This window comes from Mauremys reevesii, linkage group 19 (genome assembly GCF_016161935.1).
Source record: "Mauremys reevesii isolate NIE-2019 linkage group 19, ASM1616193v1, whole genome shotgun sequence".
Lineage (NCBI taxonomy): Eukaryota > Metazoa > Chordata > Testudines > Geoemydidae > Mauremys > Mauremys reevesii.
Window position 1 is genome coordinate 2,230,172 of NC_052641.1, and position 26,374 is coordinate 2,256,545.

Below are 26,374 nucleotides of genomic sequence, written 5' to 3' on the forward strand. Positions count from 1 at the left end.
TTGACACTCCTAACACTTCCCAGAGTTTATAGTGGCCGTGCCTCCCCCTTAGAGAAACCACATCCAATCCCACAATAATACATCAACTGTGCATTCAATACAATGGACTCCCAAGATACTTAAACTTAATACAGTAGATTTTTCAAGGATATCGCATGCCTCACACTAAATTTTGCCAAAGATTGTCTCAGATTTTCATCTAAATCTGATGGTTCACCTATCAGTGTTCTTTCTCAAACCCCACTCCAGCCAGAGGAAAGCCAAACTGCACACCCTTGATGTAGTCAGGGCTTTCACATATTACCTTGACAGAATGAGACCCTACAGGAACCATCTTAAGCTGTTGATAGTTGTAAAAAGGGTGAAAGTGAGGCAATATCAACCCAAAGACTGCTGTATTATGGAATGCTATGATTAGTTTAGATTAGATCCATCCATGAAGGTTAGAGCCTACTCCACCAGGGCTCAGGACACTTCTGTGGCTTTTCACAATTCCAGAAATTTGCAGGGCACCTATGTGGGGATCAGTCCACACATTCACCCAGCACTGTTTTAGTTCAAGCCTCAAGATCTGACAGAGCAGTCTTCAAATCATTATTTTGATTTGACTGAATAATCAGGAAGTGGGTGCAAGGAGTCCTCTCTTTGCTAGAAACCAGAAGGGGAATCCAGGTGGACAATCACTCGAAGAGAGAATGGTTACTTACCCTACAATAACTGTGGCTCTTTGAGATGTGTTGTCCACATTGATTCTGCAACTCACCCTCCTTTTACATCTGGATTCCCTCCTATACCATCCTTCCTATACCTTCCCTCCTATACCACCCTTCCTATACCTTCCCTCTTATACCATCTGGATTCTGTATTGCTGATGGAGCTGAGGAAAAGTTGGACCTGCTCTGCCTTTTATGCTCTCAGTTGGGGGACACGAGAAAATCTGGGGCATAAGTGCAACCCCAGTGGACCCTGCTGGCCAAAAGGATCTGAGCTGACTGGCATGGGGTGTGTGCACAGCAGAAGTGGAGTCTACATTGACAGTAAATTTCAAAGAACTTCTGACAGTCGGGGGTTCACCCAGACCAGTTGTCACCACCTGCCCTGTAACCCTGGGTGCTTCTGTGTTGTGCAGCTTTGGCTTAGAGTAGCCTGCTCACAGGACAGTGGCTTCTCCCTGGCTGCCACTAGCCTGGTTACTCCTTGCAGGTGACACCAACAGCTTGTCCAGTCCCAAGTCTCCCCAAAACCATCTCCCCTGCAGTGTCCAGTCCCTCTCACTGACCTTTACAGAAGTTAAGTTCGCTGCCTCTAAAGAGACAGAGAACTCACCAGCCTGGTAGCCTGGCTGAGGATTTTACCCTTCAGTTTAATATACAGTACTGAGATGGTTTCGTGATAAAAGAAGACTAAATGTATTAACAAAGAGCAGATGTTTAAGTGATAAGTAAGACTAGAAGACAGTTATGGGTATAAATAAAACAAAACACTTTCTAGTGATTAAAACTTAATTTCAGCAAATTACAGTCTTTCTCCAAACAGGTTTCTCACCTACTGTCAGTTTTGAGCTACTCTTTCTTCCTGGGTCAATAGGATCCACACTTCATGAGCTCAAAAGGTGCTGGTGCCCTAGGTGATGGATGACAAAATGGCGTTTTGCTTCTCCTTATGTCTTCCCAAAGTTCACTGACCCTGTTTCAAAAAGCAGGAAGGCTTCATGGGGGTGCAGCCTCCGTTCCCCATTAAGATTGTTAAGTGGTCACCTTCCCCTACTTGCTCGCCTAATGGCTTTGTTTGCCTTACATGTAAATGCCCTTTTCATTGTCTTTGGTCTCACCTTGCTTAATTTACACTGGAGACACAGTCAAACTGGTGAAACAGCATTTCTTTTAGGAACATATTTGCAGCACACATCTAGAATTCTTTATACACTGCCCGTACATACACCACACAGTATTAATGACCAGTGTGTTACCAGTTTGCATATGGCACATTACAGATTACGACAACAGTGAGTTGGAGGCAATGAGTGTGTCAGGCCTGATGAGAGTTTGGTTTGATGTGCCCTCTGCCAGTGTATAAATAAAGATGATAAAATGGCTAAACTCTATTTTCACTGAAAATGCAGAAATAGGTCAGGCAAAAAAACAGTTTCCTCTGACACAGTCTTTTAAAATAAAGATAAGCTAGAGACTTGATGGAGGCAAACTTCAGTTTGTTGAATGCAAGTGTTGTTAAAATGACAAGAGAATCTAACTGATAAAAAGGAATGAATCAGGTGCTAAAAGTAAAATTCCCCCAGGAGGACTTGAAAGGAGATGAAATGAATCAGAACAGCAGTGCACCTGTCATTCTCTTCCTTGATGCTGTGAAAGCGAAACAACTTTTTTTTTTATAAAGAAGAGGTAGCAAGAAAAATGACCAACATACAAGAGAGAAATAAGATAAACAGATTTCTCAATTAGTTTATCTTTTCTGAAGTATATTCTCTTGCATCCTATAAATGAACTTTTATCTTGTAGAGTGCTGACATTCTGCATGTGTAGAGTGAGCACGTTTAAAGACTATTAGGAGGTTTTTATTATTTTACTTAGTGCAAAACAAAACAAAAAGGCTGATTTTAAAAATATGGGCTTTAAAATGTAAATTTTACTAACCACTGGCCAATTACTTTTAATCACTGTCAGTGCCTGTATTGGAATTTGTGTGTTCCACAAAATATGCAATATATAAAAAAAGATCAAGATGGGGAAAATGTCTGTTAGATTTCAGAGAGATTAAAGGAAAGTTAATCTGTTCTGCATATATAAGGGGTTTGAGCTAATTATAGTCCTCTTCTCCAGGACTGACTTATCATAGAATATCAGGGTTGGAAGAGACCTCAGAAGGTTATCTAGTCCAACCCCCTGCTCAAAGCAGGACCAACACCAACTAAATCATCCCAGCCGGGGCTTTGTCAAGCTGGGCCTTAAAAACCTCTAAGGATGGAGATTCAACCACCTCCCTAGGGAACCCATTCCAGTGCTTTGCCACCCTCCTAGCGAAATAGTGTTTCCTAATATCCAACCTAGACCTCCCGCACTGCAACTTGAGACCATTACTCCTTGTTCTGTCATCTGCCAGCACTGAGAACAGTCTAGAGCCATCCTCTTTGGAACCCCCTTCAGGTAGCTGAAGGCTGTTATCAAATCCCCCGCCCCCTCTTCTCTTCTGCAGACTAAATAACCTCATTTGCCTTAGCCTCTCCTTGTATGTCATGTGCCCCAGCCCCCTGATCATTTTTGTTGTCCTCTGCTGGACTCTCTCCAATTTGTCCACATCATTTCTGTCGTTGGATGCTACTGGTGTGGTGCTCTGCTCTGTTCAATGTTGATATCAGTCAGCTGCTTTTACGTGTTCCCTCTGTGTGCTGCCCCGGCTCTGCGGATTGCTGGCACAACAAGCCCCGAGAGAATCGCCAATGACCACAGACTCCGATAAGGTACGAAGGCACCCGGCCAGGTTTATTGTCAAACGAAGCTCAGTAATAGTTTCCAGTAGACTCTACAGTACATACTACGAATATGTGCCCCCTGACAATGGACAAAGTCAGTGGCAGGACTTTCCAGTGCCCCCTAGGCTGGACAAAGATGTCCACTCAGAGATGCATTCTTATACACAGGTACAAACAAATTACACAGCACTCTTGACGTACCGAGGTACAACCCCTCTATGTAGCAAGGTACAACCCCTCTATGCAGTAAAGTACCGCCTCTCACCTTGTACATGTTGGTTTGAACAAAACAACTCTATCCATCATATTACCCTTTTGCCCCTGTCCTTGTTATCTGTGTAGAATGTGCAAGTATCGGAGTGTTCTGATATCTGGCGTCCAGTACCTTTTAGGTATGTGTATTTTTGCAACATCAGTCCTTTCGTTGCCAGCTTCTGTGAGCAGGGCCTGCCTCTGGCTCACAGCTTAACTTTGCTTTATGTTAGCAAAGTCTTGACTGTACTTTAGTTCAGGCCTTAGGCCTCATACCGGGCCTCTGATAAGGGTTTATGTTTCAGGGCCTCATCTTACTATAGTGGGGGGCCCAAAACTGGATGCGATACTCCAGGGGTGACCTCACCAGTGCCGAATAGAGGGGAATAATCACTTCCCTCTTATGAGCCTGGATTCTAACAGGATCAGTGCTATTTTGCAGGAATCAATGTGCATTTGTATCAATAATTCACTCAGTTCTGGGCCCACATAGGTATCTATTCTGGGTGAAAGGGATTCTTAAAGGAATATGAAAGTAGTTTGGACCTAAAACTTCACCTGCTGTAAAATTCAGAATTTAGTGAGGAAAGCTTCCATAGAGAGCATGCCAGCATCTGAGCTGTGTGTAAGTTATAACTACTGGCAATACACTGGTCGTAGCCCTTGGAAAGAAAGCATCTTCACCTACTCTTGTCCTTAGTCTATTGTCTTCTTACCAACAGAAGTTGGTTTAATAAAAGATACTATCTCACCCATCTTGTCTCTATATTGAAATGTGCCTGACGAGCATGGACATCTGGGACAATGTGTATTATATGGATTTCCTTGAGGAGTGGGTAATGCCAGGACTCTGGTTATGCAAAAAGTCCAGCCTTTTGAAGCTACATCCTGAGGAGAGGTGTAGCTGCTGATTACCTTTTCCTGACAAAGAGCCCGAGCTGTATAAAGAAATGGCTGATTTGCCCACCCTTTGTTCTGGTTCCTGATCTAAAGACTGATATGAAATTGTAACCACAGGGAAAACCCATTTGTGGAGTTTGAAGGGCTGACAGCTACCAGAGCCCTACATTGGACTTGGGGGTAATCTCATTTAAGCTCTTCTAGTATGTGTATAGGTTTTTATCGTTTTTACATGTTTTCTCTCTAATGCTTTTACCTTAAGAATAAAGGTGCTTGCTTAGAAGGAATTGGTGGTGATTTGTAACTGCTGGCAATACACTGAACATAGTCCTTGGAGAGAGAGCAAAGCACAGGTGCTTTTAGGCAGACAGGCTTGCTGGGGATATCACAGTGTAGATCAGGGAGCTATGCAATCTTATAACCCTTTATAAACCCTGCCCAGGAAAGGTGATGGCTGGGAGTCTGAAACTTTAAGTGGGTGCCCTTGAGGGACTGCAGAACGGGAAATACAGGTGCAGTTATTCTGCAACTTTGACAGTAGTAATAGAAAACAAATGGTTTGTAGAGCATACCTAGATCTAAACTTCTCAGCTGAACTAGATAAGACAATCCTTAGCTTAGTTACAGTAGAAAGATGAAAAAACCTCTTGCATCTCTCAGAAGTGTGTGACATTATTGACATGAACTGTGACTGTATAGGTCATTGTTGTAACCAGGGTCCTATGGTTGCACCAGGTCTTGTACAGAGGAGGTTAAGTGGGTGTCTATGGAAAGGTTGTAGTTTGCTGGTTATGATTATGCTGTCTGTATGTGTTTATCATTTTTCTATTTGAAGTTATGAATATTGGCTATGTACTTGTATCTCAATGCGTTTGATTTTAAGTAGCCTCAGTGAAGCATTTGGTCAGCTTCTTGAGAACAGACAATTCTCAGTAAGTGCCCAATCAAGAAACACTTAACTGACAATGGACTTTGGGAGACACCAATCCACATCTGAGCTTTCCTGGGAATGTTCAAATTAACATGTAAACAATCAGCTGAATCATTCATGGACGTGTGACTTGCCCAGGTGGCTACAAACTCCATCTTGTTACTGTTACTTTGCACAGAAGAACAAAGGGGTTTCTGTCCACAAGAGAGACAATATAAAAGGCCCTGGAAGTCTCTCCATTTTGTCTTCAGCTGGCTCAAGAGATGGCTTCTCTACCCCAAAGAGATGCCTGAAAGAAACTGGAACAAAGGACAATAACTCGGGGGGAGGGGTGGGTGAGTGATTGCTGGACCCAGACTAGGAAGGAGTCCAGTCTGTGAAAGAAGCTTATTGGAACATCTCTGGGGGTGAGATTTCATCTGTAATCAGTTTCTTAATGTATTAGGCTTAGAATCATAGAGTTAGACGGGACCTCAGGAGGTCATCTAGTCCAACCCCCTGCTCAAAGCAGGACCAATCCCCAGATTTTTACCCCGGTTCCCCAAATGGCCCCCTCAAGGATTGAACTCACAACCCTGGGTTTAGCAGGCCAATGCTCAAACCACTGAGCTATCCCCCTAAAACTTGTGTGTTTTTGTTTTATTTTACTTGGTAACTTATTTTGTTTTGTCATTACTTGGAACCACTTAAATCCTACTTTTTATATTTAATAAAATCACTTTTGCTTATTAATTAACCCAGAGTAAGTAATTAATACCTGGGGGAGCAAACTGCTGTGCATCTCTCTCTATCGGTGTTATAGAGGATGGACAATTTATGAGTTTACCCTGCATAAGCTTTATACAGAGTAAAACAGATTTATTTGTGGTTTAGGCTCCCAGAAAGACTGAATTCTGGGTGCTGGGAAAGTCTCTGTTAACTAAGAAGCCCCTGAGCTGAGTGGATTTCAGTTTCAGTGAACTGCAGGGGTGTGTGACCCAGCCTCTTGGTCTGTGCTGTAGTTGACTGGAGTGTCTTACTCACCAAGACAGGAGTGGAGGGAAGCCTTCTCTGGCAGGGGGGTTTGTTCTCAGTGGTATCCCAGCACATCTAGTGACAGTCCTGAGGGAGTTTCTGTGACCGAACCCATCACAGTGGCAGGGTAAACTCATTCCAAGGCCAGAAGGGACTATTGTGATAACACAGGCCACAAATTTATCCAAAATGATTCATAGAGCAGATTGTTTAGAAAAACATCCAGTGTTGATTTAAAAACTGTCAGCGATGGAGAATCCACCATGATCCTCGGTAAATTGTTCCAATAGCTAATTACTCACACAGCTGAAAATTTACACCTTATTTCTATTCTGAATTTGTCTAGAAACAGTTTATAGCTATTGGATCATATTATATCTTTGTCTGCTAGATTGAAGTGTCCATTATGAAATATTTGTTCCCACTTACAGAGTGTGATCAAGTCACACTCTTAGCCTTCTCTTTTTTAATCCAAATAGATTGAGCTTCTTGAGTCTATCACAACATAAGGCATGTTTTTTAATTCTTTAATTATTCTCATGGGTCTTCTCTGAATCCTCTCCAATTTACCAACATCCTTCTTGAATTGTGGAAATCAGAACTGGACACAGGATTCCAGCAGTGGCTGCACCAGTCCCAAATACAGAGGAAAAATAACCTCTCTACTTCTGAAGATTCCCCTCTTCAGGCATACAAGGATCGTATTAGCCCCTTTGGCCACAGTGTCACACTGGGAATTCATGTTCAGCTGATTATTCATCACGAACCCCGAATCTTGTTCAGAGTCACTGCTTCCCAGGATAGAGCCCCCTATTCTGTATGTCTGGCCTTCATTCTTTGTTCCTAGATGTATATGTTTACAGTTAGACATATGAATACACAGATTGTTTGCTTGTCCTCTGCTTACCAAGCAATCCAGATGGCTGTATATTAGTGACCTGTCCTCTTCATTGGTGTCATCTGCAAACTTTAGCAGCGATGATTTTATGTTTTTTTCCAGCTCATTAATCAAAATGTTAAATGGCATAGGGTGAAGAACTCAATACCTGCAGGACCCCACTAGTGATAGTTCCCTATTTATAATACATTTTAATCAATTTAATACATTTTAATCAATTTAATATTATACCTTTTTAGTTTTTTAATTAAAATATCGTGCAATACCTTACAGACGTCTAAATATGTTACATCAACACTATTACTTGTATCAACCAGACTTGTAATCTCATCAAAAAAAGATATTGAGTTAGTTTGATAGGATCCGTTTTCCATAAACCCATAAGTTTGTGCTGAGCCAACCAGCCAAAGTAAAAGGAGCATAGGGAACATGTGTTAACTAGTTTCTGAACTGCATAATTTGAAAGCAGTGAGCATTTTGAACTTTGAACCCTCACGATTTTCAAATTCACCAGAAACAAAAAGAGAAATATCTAATTGTGTTGTATGTGTATTTGGAAAGGGACCCGGGTGTTCAGATTGTTGCCTAAACGATAAATGAAATGTATATATGGTCAAATGAAAAATTGAATGCAGTGAATTATCTCTTATTTAGTATCTACTGTGTGTTATGTTTATATATTTATGATAATTTTCCAGGCTATTCTACATTAGCTGTTCCTTCAGAATTTTCCATAACCGGGGGTCTAGGGACCTGTGAAATGGGATAGAGATCATTAGACATAATTGATGCTTTTGACAAAGAAATAGCTCTTGCCATGCTGGCTTGTGCTCCCTAAGCAACAGAACAATTGGGGCTCTAAAGTTAGGGCCAGTGTTAAGAGGTAGCAAGCAGGGCAATTGCCCAGGACCCCACCTCATAGGGGGCTCTGCGAAGCTATCTTATAGGTGGTGGGGTTTGGCCTCTGGCTCCCACCCGGTGGTGGGGCCTCAGGGAGGGAGTGCTACCTCCACCCCCGACTCACTTCAGTGAGCCAACCAGCCTGTGGGTCAGTATCAACTCCTCTGCACCCAATTCTAGCCCCACCCCAAGAGACTGTTGCACACACCTTACCCCCTGAAAACCTGAGAGGGGAGGAGTAGGTATTGGGGGAGCGCAACCAAAATTGTAACTCAAAGGGGGGACTTGGCTCAAAACGTTTGAAAATCGCTGTACTAAAGTCTAACAAAAACAATTAAAACTGTATTGCAGAACAAATTTTTATTGCATTTTTTTGCAAACTCATTTGCTTACTGAATTGCAGCTTCATTGTGTTTCTGTGATTTGTTACATCTGCACTTTGAAAGAACAAATTGCTCGCTGTAATGTTCTCTCGTTCTCCCGCTCGGAGGGAGGCCATTCAGTCTGGTCCTGTCTGGCCAGGACCAGAGTCTGCAGGACATCCATGAGCCCACAATAGGGCTAGGCGATCAATAGTCCCAGGCAGGCTTTAGCCTGGTTTTGGGTGGCTGTCAGCCCTTAAACCAAGTCTATCGGGGCTGGCTTTGGCCTGGGCAGAGCTCAGGCAGCCAGCAAACAGTCTACTGGTGAGCTGAGGCCTGGGCTTGAGTAGGCTAAGGTTGCCAGCAAGCAAAACAGTCTTTCAGGGCTGGCTTTAGCCTGGGCGTGGCTCAGGCAGCCAGCAAAGCAGCAGTCTCTAAGGGTATGTCTACACTAGGAAATTAGGTCAAATTTATAGAAGTTGATCTTTAGAAAGCAATTTTATACAGTTGATTGTGTAGGTCCCCACTAAGAGAAGTAGGTCGGCGGAGTGCATCCTCAATACCGTGTCTAGCATTGATGCATGGAGTGGTGCACTGTGGGTAGCTATCCCACAGTTCCCACAGTCTCCGCCGCCCGTTGGAATTCTGGGTTAAGCTCCCAATGCCTGATGGGGCAAAAACATTGTCGTGGGTGGTTTTCGGTACATGTCGTCAGTCGCCCCTCCCTCCATGAAAGCAACGGCAGACAATTGTTTCGCGCCTTTTTTCCGTGCAGACGCCATACCACGGCAAGCATGGAGCCCGCTCAGCTCACCGCTGCTGTTGTGAGCATTGTAAACACCTCGCACATTATCCTGCAGTATGTGCAGAACCTGCAAAAGCAGATGAGGAGGCGACAACAGCACAATCACGATAGTGATGAGGACATGGACACAGACTTCTCTCAAAGCACGGGCCCTGGCAATTTGGACATTGGTAATGGGGCAGGTTCATGCCGTGGAACACCGATTCTGGGCCCGGGAAACAAGCACAGACTGGTGGGACTGCATAGCGTTGTAGGTCTGGGATGATTCCCAGTGGCTGCGAAACTTTTGCATGTGTAAGGGCACTTTCATGGAACTTTGTGGCTTGCTTTCCCCTGGCCTGAAGCGCAGGAATAGCAAGATGAGAGCAGCCCTCACAGTTGAGAACCAAGTGGCGATAGCCCTCTGGAAGCTTGCAACGCCAGACAGCTACCGGTCAGTCGGGAATCAATTTAGAGTGGGTAAATCTACTGTGAGGGCTGCTGTGCTGCAAGTAGCCAACGCAATCACTGAGCTGAGGGTAGTGACTCTGGGAAATGTGCAGGTCATAGTGGATGGCTTTGCTGCAATGGGATTCCCTAACTGTGGTGGAGTGATAGATGGAACCCATATCCCTATCTTGGGACTGGACCACCTTGGCAGCTAGTACATAAACTGCAAGGAGTACTTTTCAATGGTGTTGAAAGCACTGGTGGATCACAAGGGACGTTTCACCGGCATCAACATGGGATGGCCGGGAAAGGTACATGACACTTGCATCTTCAGGAACTCTGGTCTGTTTGAATAGCTTCAGGAAGGGACTTACTTCCCAGACCAGAAAATAACCGTTGGGGATGTTGAAATGCCTATAGTTATCCTTGGGGACCCAGCCTACCCCTTAATGCCATGGCTCACGAAGCCGGACATAGGCACCCTGGAGCTGTTCAACTATAGGCTGAGCAAGTGCAGAATGGTGGTAGAATGTGCATTTGGACGTTTAAAAGCTCGCTGGCGCAGTTTACTGACTCGGTTAGACCTCAGCAAAACCAATATTCCAATTGTTATTGCTGCTTGGTGTGTGCTCCACAATATCTGTGAGAGTAAGGGGGAGACATTTATGCCGGGGTGGGAGGTTGAGGCAAATCACCAGGCCACTGATTTACGCGCAGCCAGACACCAGGGCAATTAGAAGAGCCAGCAGTGTGCGCTGCGTATCAGAGAAGCTTTGAAAACCAGTCTCATGACTGGCCAGGCTATGGTGAGACAGTTCTGTTTGTTTCTCCTTGATGAAAACCCACCCCCTTGGTTCACTCTACTTCCCTGTATGCCAACCACCCTCCTTCCTTCGATCGCCGCTTGCAGAGGCAATAAAGTCATTATTGTTTCAAATCATGCATTCTTTATTAATTCATCACACAAATAGGGGGATAACTGCCAAGGTAGCCTGGAAGAGGTTGGGGAGGAGGGCAGCACTGGTGGGGTGGTGGAGGAGGGAAGGACAAGGCCACACTGCACTTCAAAACTTATTGAATGCCAGCCTTCTGTTGCTTGGGCAGTCCTCTTGGGTGGAGTGGTTTGGTGCCCGGAGGCTGCTCCCCCCACCCTCCTGCGTTCTTGGGCGTCTGGGTGAGGAGGCTATGGAACTTGGGGAAGAGGGCATGTGGTTACACAGGGGCTGCAGCGGTGGTGTGTGCTCCTGCTGCCTTTCCTGCAGCTCCACCAGACGCCAGAGCATATCAGTTTGATCCCCTAGTAGCCTCAGCATTGCATCCTGCCTCCTCTCATTGCACTGCCGCCACCTCTCCTCTTGTGCCCACCACCTCTCATCTCGCTCAATCCCGCCTGTCCTTGCGTTCATTTTCTGCTTTTCTGGACTCTGACATTGTTTGCCTCCACGCATTCTGCTGAGCTCTTTCAATGCGGGAGGACTGCATGAGCTCAGAGAACATTTCATTGCGAAGACGTTATCTGCATTAGCATCTGGGACAGAGATGATATGGGGAGCATTGAAACATTTGCAGCTGCAGGAGATAAAAAAGGAAGAATAGTATTTAAAAAGACACATTTTAGAGAACAATGGGTAGACTCTTTCACGGTGAACCAAGCTGTTAACATTACATAGCACAGATGCTTTCGGTGCAAGTTTGCATTTTGCCTCTTATATTGAGGGCCTGTCAGTTTGGTTTGAGAGATCACAGACGAAGGACCGGGCAACAGAATTCGGCTTGCAGGCAGACATGGTAAGTCACAGTCTTTCGGCTTCTTTAACCTTCATAACATGTGGGAATAGTTTCAAACAGCAGTGCCCTCCTTTCCCATACCAAGCACCCGTTGGGTTGGCCATTTAAAAGGAGGGGCTGTATTGGCCGCAAATGCATCCTGAGTCTTCAGGGCAAAGTAATCATTAAACACACTTGCTTTTAAACCATGTATTATATTTACAAAGGTGCACTCACCAGAGGTGCGTTCTCTGGCTTCATGGTCCGTGAGCCTGCCTTGGGAGGGTTGGGAGGGTATTGGCTCCAGGGTGATAAACAGTTCCTGGCTGTCGGGGAGAATGGTTTCTCCGCTTGCATACTGTGCACTATGCTGCTCCTCCTCCACCTCCTCATCTTCCTCATCCCTGTTGCATGAGACTCTCCCCTTGCAGGTGTCCATGGACAGGGATGGGGTAGTGGTAGGGCCCCCCCTAGAATTGCATGCAGCTCATCATGGAAGTGGCATGTCTGGGGCTCTGACCCGGAGCAGCCATTTGCCTCTTTTTGGTTTTTTGGTAGGCTTGCCTGACCTCCTTAAATTTCACGTGGCACTGCTGCAGGTCCCTATTGTAACCCCTGTCCATCATACCCTTGGAGATATTTTCAAATATTTTGGCATTTAGTCTTTTGGAACGGAGTTCTGATAGCACGGATTCATCTCCCCATACAGCGATCAGATCCAGTACCTCCCATTCAGTCCATGCTGGAGCTCTTTTGCGATTCTGGGACTGCATGGTCACCTGTGCTGATGAGCTCGCCATGCTGGCCAAACAGGAAATGAAATTCAAAAGTTCCTGGGGCTTTTGCTGTGTACCTGGCTAGTGCATCTGAGTTGAAAGTGCTGTCCAGAGCGGTCACAATGGAGCACTCTGGGATAGCCCTGGAGGCCAATACCATCGAATTGCATCTACACTACCCCAAATTCGACCCAGCGATGTCAATTTAAATTGATCTAATGCTGCTAAATTAGACCAGAGCCTCCTTGCACAGTGTAGGGAGTCAGCCACCCCGGCGTGGGGTGATAGGGAGACATGGGCCCACCCTACTCCACCACTTCCCAGCCCAGGGCCCTGGCAGGGGCAGGATTGCCCCCCCCCCCGCATCGGCGGGGATCCAGCCACAACACGCCGACTGAGCCACATCTGGCTGTGCAGCCAGCTGCTCCGTGGCTGCCCCTGGGCCACTTCCTGCCACTCCAGGGTTTAGTACCTCTGGCCTCCAGGCCTCTTCCAGCTTCTCGGGGTACACAGCGGCAGGCACTCCAGGCCAGTCCTCGTCGGTGTCTGTGGATTGGGGCAGCCAGGTGAGGGTTTCTCTCGGGGATGCAGCCGAAGCAGCAGATCATCCTTCTCCTCTGCAGGCTCCCCTCCAACTGTGCTGCAGGACCGGCCTTTTATACTTCTGGCCACGCCCCGGTACTTCCGGCGAGGGGGGCGGGGCGTTCTAGGCTCAGTCCTTCATGGAAAGTGTAAGGATCCTTCACTCTCCTGCTCGGAGGGAGGCCACTCGGTCTCACTACACTCGCGTGCGATTGGTGTTGGATTGAAGAGAGATAGTGGAGTAAAATTAGGTGATCACGGAGGTGAGTCCAGGATTTGGGGTGTTTGAAAAAAGTACTTTTTTTTTTCTGTTAAAATTACATTGTTTAATTTAAACAAAATCACTAATAAGTTATATAAAATTAAGGAGGGAAAAGTAGAGCCAGAGAAGAAATGCTCATATCCCAGTGGTGCTTAAAAAAGATGTGCTTCTGAGGAAAAGGCCAAACGCTTGGGAAAATATCCTAAATTAGCTACATTCTTCACACCATAGGAGGCAGAAAGTGGGGAGTGTTTGACTTGTGTCACTCTGTCCACTGAGAAGTCACTTTTGAATTTTGAGGAGCAAGCTGAAACTGGGGAAAAGGTTCAAGCCAAGTCTGAGGACACTGATCTGTGAGGCGAGTCCACTGAGGTCATTCTGACATTGTCTGATGACCCAACACTATCACCAGAAAGAATAACTGACAACCAGAGATGTGAACTTGTTCAAAGCAGGCCAAACAAATACTGGATATTGAATTACTAAAAAAAAAAAAAATGCCGTTCCCCGATGCTTTACAAAGGCAAACTATTAGATTAACCTTAAAAATGGTGACACAATTCTCTGATCATGGCTTCTGTTTTCAATGTCAGAAGATAAAGTATTTTTTGTTTTTGTTGTACTCTTTCTGGAAAATGCAATCATTCCTTTTTGAAGGACAGCAGTATGGAGGCATGGCGGAATCTGAAAGCAGGGATCAGTGACTGTCAGTTACGCTCAGTGTTGTTAATCTTTGTCAATTGGGGTGTCTAATTTGCCTCTGGTAATGTTAAACTACATCTACGCTGAAAAGTTGTTGGATCTATACCCAAGCCTAAGCATTGCATTGCATCTCCTTTTGACTGTACCCATAACCATGGCCTCAGGAGAGAGAAGCTTCTCACATTTAAAGTTACTGAAGATCTATTCACAAGGTCATCTGAATGGTCTGTCTGAGGGTACGTCTGCACTACGGGATTATTCCGAATTTTCATAAACCGGTTTTGCAAAACAGATTGAATAAAATCGAGTGCGCGCAGCCACACTAAACACATTAAATCGGTGGTGTGCGTCCACGGTCCGAGGCTAGCGTCGATTTCTGGAGCGTTGCACTGTGGGTAGCTATTCCGTAGCTATCCCATAGTTCCCGCAGCCTCCCCCGCCCCTTGGAATTTCCGGGTTGAGATCCCAGTGCCTGATGGGGCAAAAATCATTGTCGCGGGTGGTTCTGGGTAAATGTCGTCAGTCACTCCTTCCTCTGGGAAAGCAACGGCAGACAAGCATTTCGTGCCTTTTTTCCCTGGATTGCCCTGGCAGATGCCATAGCATGGCAATCATGGAGCCTGTTTAGCCTTTTGTGACTATCGCCGTATGTGTACTAGATGCCGCTCACAGAGGCGATTAAGCAGCGCTACACAGCAGCATGCTTTTGCTTTTGCATGACAGCAGAGATGGTTACTAGCCATACTGTACCATCTACCATACCATAAATTGGTAATAAGATGATCATGGTTACCAGTCCTTTTGCACTGTGCCATTTGCTGCTGTCATAAGTGCCCCTGGCTGATCAGCCAGGGGCGCAAAAGCCAAAATTGGGAATGACTCCCTGAGTCAATCCCTCCTTTTTGGTATCTAAAAATAGAATCAGTCCTGCCTAGAATATGGGCAAGTGTACTAGAGAACCTCTGTATCATAGAACCAGAGAGCACAGCTGCTCTGTGTCTGATAATACATAAATTTTGAGCTGAATGCTATTCACAGTGGGTGATCCTGAAACAACCCCACCTGCTCATTCCGGCCTTCCCGCAGCCTTCCTGGGCTACCATACCATTGTCCCACCACTTGTGTGATGAAGTCATAAAGAGTGCAGGAATAAGACACAGGGACTTGTTTGTGAGAAATGAGTGGAAGGCAGCCTCCAGCTGCTATGATAGTCCAGACAGGACAGTAAGGAGTGTGGAGGAGAGGAGCCCAGCTCTGCTAGTCCAGGGGCAATTGAATCTTTTCTTTACACGTGAAGGGTGGGGGCTGATGGAGCTCAGCCCCCTGTTGCTATGATGACGATGGTTACCAGCCATACTGTACCATCTACCAGGAAAAATTAGGACCAGGCGCCCTTGATTGACCTTACCGATGCTAGTCGGCATGGTTACCAGTCCTTTTGCACTGCCCCATGTGCCAATAGGCTGATGATGACGATGGATATCAGCCATATTGCACTATCAGCCACCCATGGCGGGGGGCGGGGAGCAAGGATATTGGCGTTGAGTGCTGCAGCATCGCATCTATCTGCAGCATTCAGTAAAGATAGGGTGACATGTAAAAGAGTCAACAGAGGATTGTTTTCCCTTTCACTTCTGGGGGTGGGTGGGGGGGTGCGTAGATTGCCGAGCCCTGACCCACCCACACTGTGTTTGACCCTAGAAGCATTTGGAGCTCAGCCAAGAATGCAAATACTTTTCGGAGACTGCAGGAACTGTGGGATAGCTTGAGTCCTCCAGTCCATGAGCGTCCATTTGATTCTTTGGCTTTCCGTTACGCTTGTCACGCAGCAGTGCGCTGAGCCCCTGCTATGGCGTCTGTCTGGAGATTTTTTAAAAATGATTTTGAATTTCGTCTTCTGTAACGGAGCGCTGATAGAACAGATTTGCCTGCCCTTACAGTGATCACATCCGCATGGTCCATGCTGGAGCTCTTTCTTTATTCTGATTTTTAACTGCATCGCCACACGTGCTGATCGGAGCTCCACGCTGGGCAAACAGGAAATATTCAAAAGTTCGCGGGGTTTTTCCTGTCTACCTGGACACTGCATCCGAGTTCAGATTGCTGTCCAGAGCGGTCAGTGGTGCACTGTGGGATACCGCCTGGAGGCCAATACCGTCGATCTGCGGCCACACTAACCCTAATCCGATATGGTAATACCGATATTAGCGCTACTCCTCTCATTAGGGAGGAGTACAGAAACCGGTTTAAAGAGCCCTTTATACCGATATAAAGGGCCTCTCAGTGTGGACGGGTATGGCGTTAAATCGGTTTTACGCTCCTAAAACCGGTTTAAACGCCTAGTGTAGACCAGGCTTGAGACTTCAGTTGAACACGAAATTTGTTGCAAGTTTGACATCTCCAAAATAATTGAAGAGTTTGCCTCCTCAAAAGCAAGGAGAGTCCACTTCTAAGTGATTTAGATGAGTTTGTCAATGTGTTCTGATTTGGTTATTTTCTTGCATAAAATTCATTTTTATACTGTATTACTATGATTATTATGAATGGCAATAGTAGCAGTAATCATAGTAGTATGCTCCTGGGGGAATTTTGCACCACTGCAGTTCTCAGCACAGCCTGAAAGAAGGAGTTGGCGTGCAGGAAACTCCCTACAACCCGGGGACCCAGCATCAGGCTGTTTCTCCCTCTGGACCCCTAGGTTCTTGAGGGTAGGAGTGCAGGTGTCTGGCCTGGGGCGGGGGCACCCCGCAGCTGGAATCTTAGGGAGAGGGGGTGCGGGTATCTGGGTTGGGTGTGCGCCCCATGGCTGGGCTCTGGGGGTGAGGGGAGGGAGCAGAGAAACAGGAACTCAGTTGTTGTAGGGGTTTCTTTAACTGTACTCCTGGAGGATTTTTTGTGTGTGTCACATACTTGCTGACAGGTATTTTGAAATAAATTACCAAAATAATTGAAATTAGTGTGATTATATAATGTTATTTTGACAAATAAAATATGCAGAATTTTGCAGAATTTTAAAATATCGGGTGCAGAATTTTTTTGTCACAGAATTTCCCCAAAAGTAGTAGTAATATGACTGTTACGATATTGATCAAAACATTCCAGAAATCCAATGTGTAAGCCGGTAAGGAAGGCAGAATGAGGCCCCACTCCTTAGTTTCAGTCCTGAGCCCCAGTGAGTCTAACGCCAGCCTGTGTAAAGTAGGAATCTTCACGTTTAATACCAGAAAGTAAAGTACTGCAGGGTTCTGGTAAGATGTGCTTGTTCACTCACCTTAATGCAGACATCAAGAAAGCTGCTTAATAGGAACCTGCAGTTATTAGTGTGAAAAGTGTGAGAGCACTTTCTTGTGGAAATGTCCCTTCCTTATCATGTTCCCTCAATGGTCTGGAATTCCCCACCACAAATGTAAAAAGAAAGGACAATGGAGATTTCAAATGTTAATATGGACCATATCTGAAATGACCTCCTGGATATTTATTTCCCTGATTGGGAAGACTATACAAAGTGTGGGCTGATTCTTGGAATCCTTTGACCCATGGAAATAGGTTGTTATTTTTTGTTAACTAAATGAGTTCTTTCCCAGGCCAAGAGGATGCCTGCTGTCTAAGTTCATTATGCCAGGGCTGAGCTCTGATAGGTTGAGAAGCATCTTCCGTCTCTCAGGAGAGCCTGAATTAGGTGAAAATGCATCCCACTTCACCTAGTCTCAGAATCTGAATTCTGACATTGCCTGAATTTTACTCACAGCCTGCCCCTTCAGTAACTGAAAATAAGAGTCTGCATGCAGCCTGTCTAGAATGGAATAGTCTGTAACCTTCACCTTGGCATAAATAGAGAATATTGTGCATCTAATAGATTAAATAATTCAATAATTATTTCCCAGTAGCCTGACAATTGAAAAGGAGACCTAGTACCAAGTGGGGATGCAGCTTTCTGGTTGGCTAACTACATAATTTTTTTGGCAGGTCATCCTCTTGGATTGCATACCACTGGCAGCCAGTGGGATGCTGGAAACCCTGCCAACAACCTCTCCACCGTAGCAATCATGCCAGTGTCTGAAGAGGTACCACTTACTGCCTTTACTTTGGAGCTCAAACATGCTCTCAGCGCTATTGGTAAGAGCTTGTCTGCAAATGTTACTGCAAATCGTAATGTTCTAGCAAAGCATCAGTCAGGCTGTCTATCACTATGTATGACAGGCTGCTGCTTGGGCTTGGAAGGGAAATTGTGCAACGAGGGCACAGAATGAGGCATTTTATTAGGTAAAAGAAAATCATGTCTGTTGTCATGAAAGTCTTTTCCCAGGATTTTAAAAACTAATTATTGCTTCTTTTAATTAATCCTTTCTCTCCTGCTTTTAATGTAATTGGAGAAACTCCATGGTACAGTGCAAGCCCTGTGATTCCTGAGAGGCATCTGAACTCAGTCAGTAATATGCATTAGTTATTGTAATCATGGGGGAGTTCCAGGAGTTGCTGTTCCAAACAAGATTGTCCTTTGAAATGCACGGTCTTGTGAATATGTAACACCAAAATCTCGTTTAGGAATACGATACAATACACAGAGTCTAAATTATAAACCTGGAGAGAACTCCCCCTCCCCTTTTCTTTTCCAGTAAAAGCAAAGTACAGCAATAGAAATAAAGAGATTACTTCAGCAAAACACACAACTGCCAATGCAGAAATAAAAGTAAAAAAAATACTAGTTCGCCTTTTTAATACTCACTAGACTGAATAGAAGAACAATACTGCAGAAACCTGGGAGGACTTGGTTAAGATGTCTGGACTCCCTTAACTCCCAAGAGAGACTCTCTTCAAAACAAAGAACACAGAAAAAAACTTCCCTCCACAGAGATTTGAAATTATCTTGTCCCTGATTGGTCCTCTGGTCAGGTGTTCCTCAGGTACTGCTTTTTAACTCTTTGCAGGTAGAAGAGACCTTAACCCTTAACTAACTGTTTATGACAGCATGGAAGCATGTCCTCTGGAATGGTGGCCAAAATATGAAGGGACATACGAATGTTTAGCATATCTGGCACATAAGTGCAACGCTGGCTACAAAAGTGCCATGCGAATGCCTGTTCTCACTTTCTGGTAACATTGTAAGTAAGAAGCAGGCAGCATTATCTCCTGTAAATGTCAACAGACTTGTTTGTCTTAGTGATTGGCTGAAGGAGAAGTAGACTGAGTGAAAACTAAAGTTTTGCATTGTTTTGTTTTTGAGTGCAGTTATGTTACAAAAAAAAAATCTACATTTGTAAGTTACACTTTCATGATAGAGATTGTACTACAGTACTTGTATGAGGTAAATTGAAAAATACTTTCTTTATCATTTTTACAGTGCAAATATTTGTAATAAAAATAATATAAAGTGAGCTCTGTACACTTTGTATTCTGTGTTGTAAGTGAAATCAATATATTTGAAAATACAGAAAAACATCCAAAATATTTAGTACATTGCAATTGGTCTTCTATTGTTTAACAGTGTGGTTAAAACTGCGATTAATTTTGATTAATTTTTTTAATCTCAATTAATTTTTTTGAGTTAATTGCATGAGTTAACTGTGATTAATCGACATCCCTAATAAGAATCTATCTAAGGCTAAGCCTACTGGAGGCCATAAAGTCTTACTTTTTTTGTTAGTGTTCAAATAAATTAACGCTTTAAAATATTTGACCATTTTGACAATTGACCACTTATTTTTGGACTATTCAAATGTCAACCCCTACTACTTTGGCACATTGGAACCCTGTAGTGAGGTTCACTGTAATATAAACAATAATGAAATCTGATCTCCCACTGTGAAATCTGGTGTTTTGTATGCTATCATAGAATCATAGAATATCAGGGTTGGAAGGGACTTCTGGAGGTCATCTAGTCTAACCCCCTGCTCAAAGCAGGACCAATCCCCAGCTAAATCATCCCAGCCAGGGCTTTGTCAAGCCTGACCTTAAAAACCTCTAAGGAAGGAGATTCCACCACCTCCCTAGGTAACCCATTCCAGTACTCCAGATGAGGCCTCCCCAATGTCAAATAGAGGGGAATGATCACGTCTCTCAATCTGCTGGCAATGCCCCTACTTATAGAGCCCAAAATGCAGTTAGCCTTCTTGGCAACAAGGGCACACTGTTGACTCATATCCAGGTTCTCGTCCACTGTAACCCCTAGGTCCTTTGCTGCAGAACTGCTTCCTAGCCATTTGGTCCCTAGTCTGTAACAGTGAATGGGATTCTTCCGCCCTAAGTGCAGAACTCTGCACTTGTCCTTGTTGAACCTCATCAGATTTCTTTTGGCCCAATCCTCTAATTTGTCTAGGTCCCTCTGTTTCCTATCCCTATCCTCCAGCGTACCTACCACTCCTCCCAGTTTAGTGTCATCTGCAAACTTGCTGAGAGTGCATTCCATGCCATCCTCCAGATCATTAATGAAGATATTGAATAAAACCGGCCCCAGGACCGACCCTGGGGGCACTCCACTTGAAACCGGCTCCCAACTAGACATGGAGCCATTGATCACTACCTATTGAGCCCGATGATCTAGCCAGCTTTCTATCCACCTTATAGTCCATTCATCCATCCCATACTTCTTAACTTTTACCCTATACTATCCAGATTTCACAGGGGAGACCAGCATTTCTCAAATTGGGGGTCCTGACCCAAAAGGGAGTTGCAGGGGGTCACAAGGTTATTTTAGGGGGCTCATACTATTGCCACCCTTACTTCTGCACTGCCGTCAGAGCTGGGTGGCTGGAGAGCGCCAGCTGTTGGCCGGACGACAGCTCAGAAGGCAGTGCCCTGCCAGCAGCAGCACAGAAGTAAGGATGGCAGTACCATACCATGTCATCCTTACTTCTGTGCTACTGCCTTCAGAGCTGGACAGCTGGAGAGTGGCAGCTGTTGACTGACTGCCCAGCTCTGCAGGCAGCAATGCAGAAGGGTGGCAATACCATACCATGCCATCCTTACTTTTGTGCTGCTGCTGGCAGCAGCTCTGCCTTCAGAGCCAGCTGCCCAGCTCTGAAAGCAGCAGAGCAGAAGTAAGGGTAGCAGTACCTCTCCCTACAATAATCTGACCCCCCACAACTCCTTTTGGGGTCAGGACCCCTACAATTACACCACCATGACATTTCAGCTTTAAATAGCTGAAATCATGAAATTTATGATTTTTTAAAATCCTCTGACCATGAAATTGACCAAAATAGACCACGAATTTGGTAGGGCCTTAATCATGCGTAATTAAAGCGAAAAGAGGCAGCGTTAAGGAGGTGCATGCCACTTTGTCTTTGTCATTTCCCATCTTTTCAGTGTCTAGCTGTGTAATTGTAACATTTTCTTACCATCGTGTGGTTTCTGTGGGTTACATAGAGAAATTGTGTGACTCATCTAAGGCCATATAACAAGTTATGACAGAACCAGAATTAAACTCATCAGTACCTGGTTTCCAGCACCTTGCTCAGTGCACTAAACAATACTGCTTTTTAATGCATTAAGAAATAGCATATAATTTTTAATCGATTCTATTCTTACATTAACAATAAAATGAGTTCTTACAATGGGAAAATGTTATTGCAGTGGGATTTTTATTTCATGTTTTGCTAAATATTAACAATTGTCTCTTTTACTATGTGAGAGGACCTTTCTTTTCAGCATGAGATTAATTCATTGAATTTCGCTCGTGTCTTGTGTGTGTAGGCGCCCTTATTCTGGTGGGAAAACGTCACCTACAACATTTATCGCAACTAATAAAATAGAGCAGCTAATAAAAATATTGAATCAAATGGCAGCAAGAAAAAAATCTTATTCATTATGTGCATTGAAATGTTGCTTCAGTGGCATAATGGTGCTGTTCTACTGTCCATGTGCGAGACCTTAATTATGACCCAATAGTCCAATTTCGGAGCAACACTGACATATGGTGAAGGACTGCCCATTGCTGTTTTTTTGTGCTTGGAGGATGGTGACATGGAAATAAAGCCTTGTTGGGGATTTGAACAGGGAAAATGCTTATGGAAATCTTTAGAACTCCATCTGAGGAAGGGAGGCCCCAATGCCTGTGGAGGGAGGCCCTCAGTGCCCATCTTATGGGGAATAGGTGGTTCAATGATTTAGCTTGTCATTCTTAGAAACCAGGGCTTCCACAACTGAGAAAGGTGTTTGATGCTTTTAATCCACATACCTGGTGAACATTTTTGTTCATGTCACAAAAATCACTGTCACACTGAAAGGTGAACTGCCAGGCCGAAGGAAGGTTACTATTGGAGTTCCTCACAGACTGGCCTTGAGACCCATCTTATTTAACATTTTTGTAATGACTTTGGCACAAAAAGTGGGAGTGTATTAATAAAATTGGCAGATGACACAAAATTGGGAGGGGTATTGCCAATATGGAGGAGTACCAGACTGTCATATAAGACTATCTGGATGGCCTTGAAAACTGGAGTAACAGAAATGGGTTGAAATTTAATAGTGAAAAGTGCAAGGTCATGGATTTAGGGACTGTGATGAGGTGTACAAACCCCACACTAAGCAACAAGGGCTTAAGGGCTTATTTTGGGCTCAGCCACCCTGCACCTCCACACCTGCAGCAAATGCTCCATCTGCTGGAAGAATGAAAAGGCAGCGAATTAGCTCAGTTGGCAAGCAGTGCTGAAGGTGAGCAGACCTGCAGCCCACAGATCCAGCAGAGCAGAGTGAAACCTACAGGCTCTGACCAGGGCCGGCTCTACATATTTGGCCGCCCCAAGCAGTCATGCGCGGGAGACGCCCCGGAGCCCCGGGAGCAGCGGACCTCCCGCTGGCTTGACTGGTGAGGGTCCGCTAGTCGCGCGGCTCGGCTGGACCTCCCGCAGCTGCGGACGGTTGGCTGGTCCGGCGGCTCCGGTTGAGCTGCCGCAGTCATGCCTGCGGGAGGTCCACCGGAGCCCCGGGACGACCGGACCTGCCGCAGTCATGCCTGCGGGAGGTCCACCGGAGCCCCAGGACGACCGGACCTGCCGCAGTCATGCCTGCGGGAGGTCCACCGGAGCCCCGGGACGACCGGACCTGCCGCAGTCATGCCTGTGGGAGGTCCAGCTGAGCCGCGCGACCAGCGAACCGTCCGCAGTCATGCCTGCAGCAGGTCCAGTCGTCCCGGGGCGCCGGTGGACCTCCCGCAGGCATGACTGCGGCAGGTCCGCCGGCCCAATCTGCCACCCCTGACGACAACTGCCGCCCCACGCGCGTGCTTGTCGTGCTGGGGTCTGGAGCCGGCCCTGGCTCTGACACAACTGCCCAAAGGGGCCCTCTGTGAGAGAAGGGAGGACCCTCCCTAGAGACAAGCAGAGAGGGAAGTATCCTGTGGCCCTGGACAGTGGCAACTCCCTCTTGTTTCTTTTTTATTTGGATTTTCCTACCAGGCAAAGGCCTTGGACTGAGCTGACCCCGGGGAGGAGACGAGAGGAAGATGCCCAGGGAGGACAGCCTTAAGTAGCCTTGGTTGCCAGGTTACTGGTAGCCCAAAGGGCCCTGGGTCGGAGCCTGGTGAAGTGGAAGGGCCTAGGCTCCCCTCCCCACAACCCCCTTGACAGTCTGAGGTTTTGGCCATGACCACTAGGCCACGCTTCCCAATCAGACCCTGAATGGGGACCATTACAAACTGGTGGAGAACATGGGTATTCAATTCCACCCCTGAGAAGAGGAGATTGACTGACCTAGGTGGCCAAACAGCCTGATTTAGAACAACATGGGCTGGTTGGCCAGTGACAATGGAGAACAGCCAATAGCTTGGTTGATGGTCAGGGCACTTACCTGGGATGTGGAAGGTCCAGGTTGAAATCTCTGGATTGAATGAGATAAATTCTCTTGCTCTCTCTTTCTTTCATTTTGACCAGAAATTTCAAAATATAAAATAAACAGGTACATGGCTGCAAAAAGTTTCTGTGTTGACAAATTTGCATTTTCAGATCGAAAAAACTGTTTTGTTGAAAATTTCATGATCAGCTCTAGTCAGGACTGATGTGCATTAGCAAAGCTCTGGGGCTTGGGGAGTTTATAGTAGGGGGTCATTGTAGGTTAACATGAATCATAGAATCACAGGACTGGAAGGGAACTTGAGAGCTCATCTAGTCCAGTCCCCTGCACTCATGGCAGGACTAAGTATTATCTAAACCGTCCCTGACAGGTGTTTGTCTAACCTCTTAAAAATCTACAATGAAGGAGATCTCACAGCCTCCCTAGGCAATTTGTTCCAGTGCTTAACTACCCTGATAGTTAGGAAGTTTTTCCTAATGTCCAACCTAAACTGCCCTTGCTGCAATTTAAGCCCATTGCTTCTTGTCCTGTCCTCAGAGGTTAAGAAGAACAATTTTTCTCCCTCCTCCTTGTAACAAACTTTTATGTGCTTTTATGGAAGTGCTTTGTCAGAGCTGTTTGCAGGAGCCAACCCTTCTATTCTGCGTTGACTCTAGTCCAGTGGTTCTCAACCAATTTACCATTGTGGGCTGTATATACAGCTTTCTATGTGTTATGTGGGCTGCATCCACACAATATACATACCTGTATGGCCCTGAGGATATCACGTGGGCCGCAGCTGTGCACTGATTGGGCCACAAGCATCCCACTGGCCATGCGTTGAGAACCACTGGGTCAGTGCTGTTGTCCCTTAAGATCTTGAAATAATGTGGATTCATTCTGCCTTTTGATAAAGTAGTGTGTATGTTCTTTTTTCTCTGAATGACTTGTCAGCAACCAGACTGCAGGCGTTTGTGTATAACAATTTTTTATTTTCTTAGGTCCTGCTTTGCTGCTCACCAGTGATAATATCAAACAGCGGCTTGGTTCTGCTGCACTGGACAGGTACCCATTTCCCTTGACCCAGTACTTACCGAGCAATGCTAAGCAAGGCCCAAGATGCACTTGTCTAAAAATCACACACTCAGCATGGGGAATGTAATACCATTTGCTAAAATATTTACATTCCCATCAAAAAGTAAGTCAGGCATATTAACCTTTTTAAAATAGAGCTAAGTTGTTTTTTTAAAACTTTATTTTCCACAGACTCTCATTTTTTCACTTGTCAAGCATATGCTTTTTAAATAGGTGTCAGGTTAATTATCCTAGTCCTTGAATGAGTGGATGTTTTGCATTCATTTGTAAAAATGTCATGAAATGTCTGATTAATGTTAGGTAGAGGCATATCCTGGTTCTTCAGTGTGTGTGTATTTAATGGAACAAATAGCAGGAAAATAAATGGGTAAGAGAGCCTGGAAATGTTAGCTGAGACATAGACTGAACCCAGATATGAGGAACTTCTCAAGCTTGTCAGTTACAAATGTGTTAGGCTTTCTTTTCACTTAACTTCTCTGCTCAAATAGCTTAATTTCCAGTATTGTGTATTGCTTGTGAATGTCCTTATCCAGCCGGCCTGTCTGGGAATATAGAACCTGTGTCTTACCTGATTCTACAATAGCAACTTTGGTAAAGGCTCATTACAACTGGACCTTCTAGCCCAGCTTTGGTTCTGAGAGCAGGATTCCTGAAAATGGCAATACCATAGAATCATAGAATCTCAGGGTTGGAAGGGACCTCAGGAGGTCATCTAGTCCAACCCCCTGCTCAAAGCAGGACCAAACCCAACTAAATCATCCCAGCCAGGGCTTTGTCAAGCCTGACCTTAAAAACCTCTAAGGAAGGAGATTCCACTACCTCCCTAGATAACCCATTCCAGTTCTTCACCACCCTACTAGTGAAAAAGTTTTTCCTAATATCCAGCCTAAACCTCCCCCTCTGCAACTTGAGACCATTACTCCTTGTTCTGTCATCTTCTACCACTGAGAACAGTCTAGATCCATCCTCTTTGGAACCCCCTTTCAGGTAGTTGAAAGCAACTATCAAATCCCCCCTCATTCTTCTCTTCTGCAGACTAAACAATCCCAGTTCCCTCAGTCTCTCCTCATAAGTCATGTGCTCCAGCCCCCTAATCATTTTTGTTGCCCTCCGCTGGACTCTCTCCAATTTATCCACATCCTTCTTGTAGTGTGGGGCCCAAAACTGGACACAGTACTCCAAATGAGGCCTCACCAGTGCTGAGTAGAGGGGAATGATCACATCCCTCGATCTGCTGGAAATGCCCCTACTTATACAACCCAAAATGCCATTAGCCTTCTTGGCAACAAGGGCACACTGTTGACTCATATTCAGCTTTTTGTCCACCGTAACCCCTAGGTCCTTTTCTGCAGAACTGCTGCCCAGCCATTCGGTCCCTAGTCTGTAACAGTGCATGGGATTCTTCCGTCCTAAGTGCAGGACTCTGTACTTGTCCTTGTTGAAC

At 45.3% G+C, this 26,374-nt stretch overlaps 1 protein-coding gene across 8 annotated transcripts in view; it reads left to right on the forward strand.

Annotated features, from left to right (window-relative positions):
* Positions 1-26,374, forward strand: part of PNPLA7 (patatin like phospholipase domain containing 7) — a 363,329-nt gene that overhangs the window by 216,335 nt on the left and 120,620 nt on the right. For all 8 annotated transcript variants that reach the window (XM_039506224.1, XM_039506218.1, XM_039506223.1 and 5 more), the window contains 2 exons: positions 18,034-18,183; positions 24,837-24,900. In XM_039506224.1, the coding sequence (XP_039362158.1) occupies positions 18,034-18,183; positions 24,837-24,900 (214 nt within the window). The remainder of the gene's footprint in view (positions 1-18,033; positions 18,184-24,836; positions 24,901-26,374) is intronic.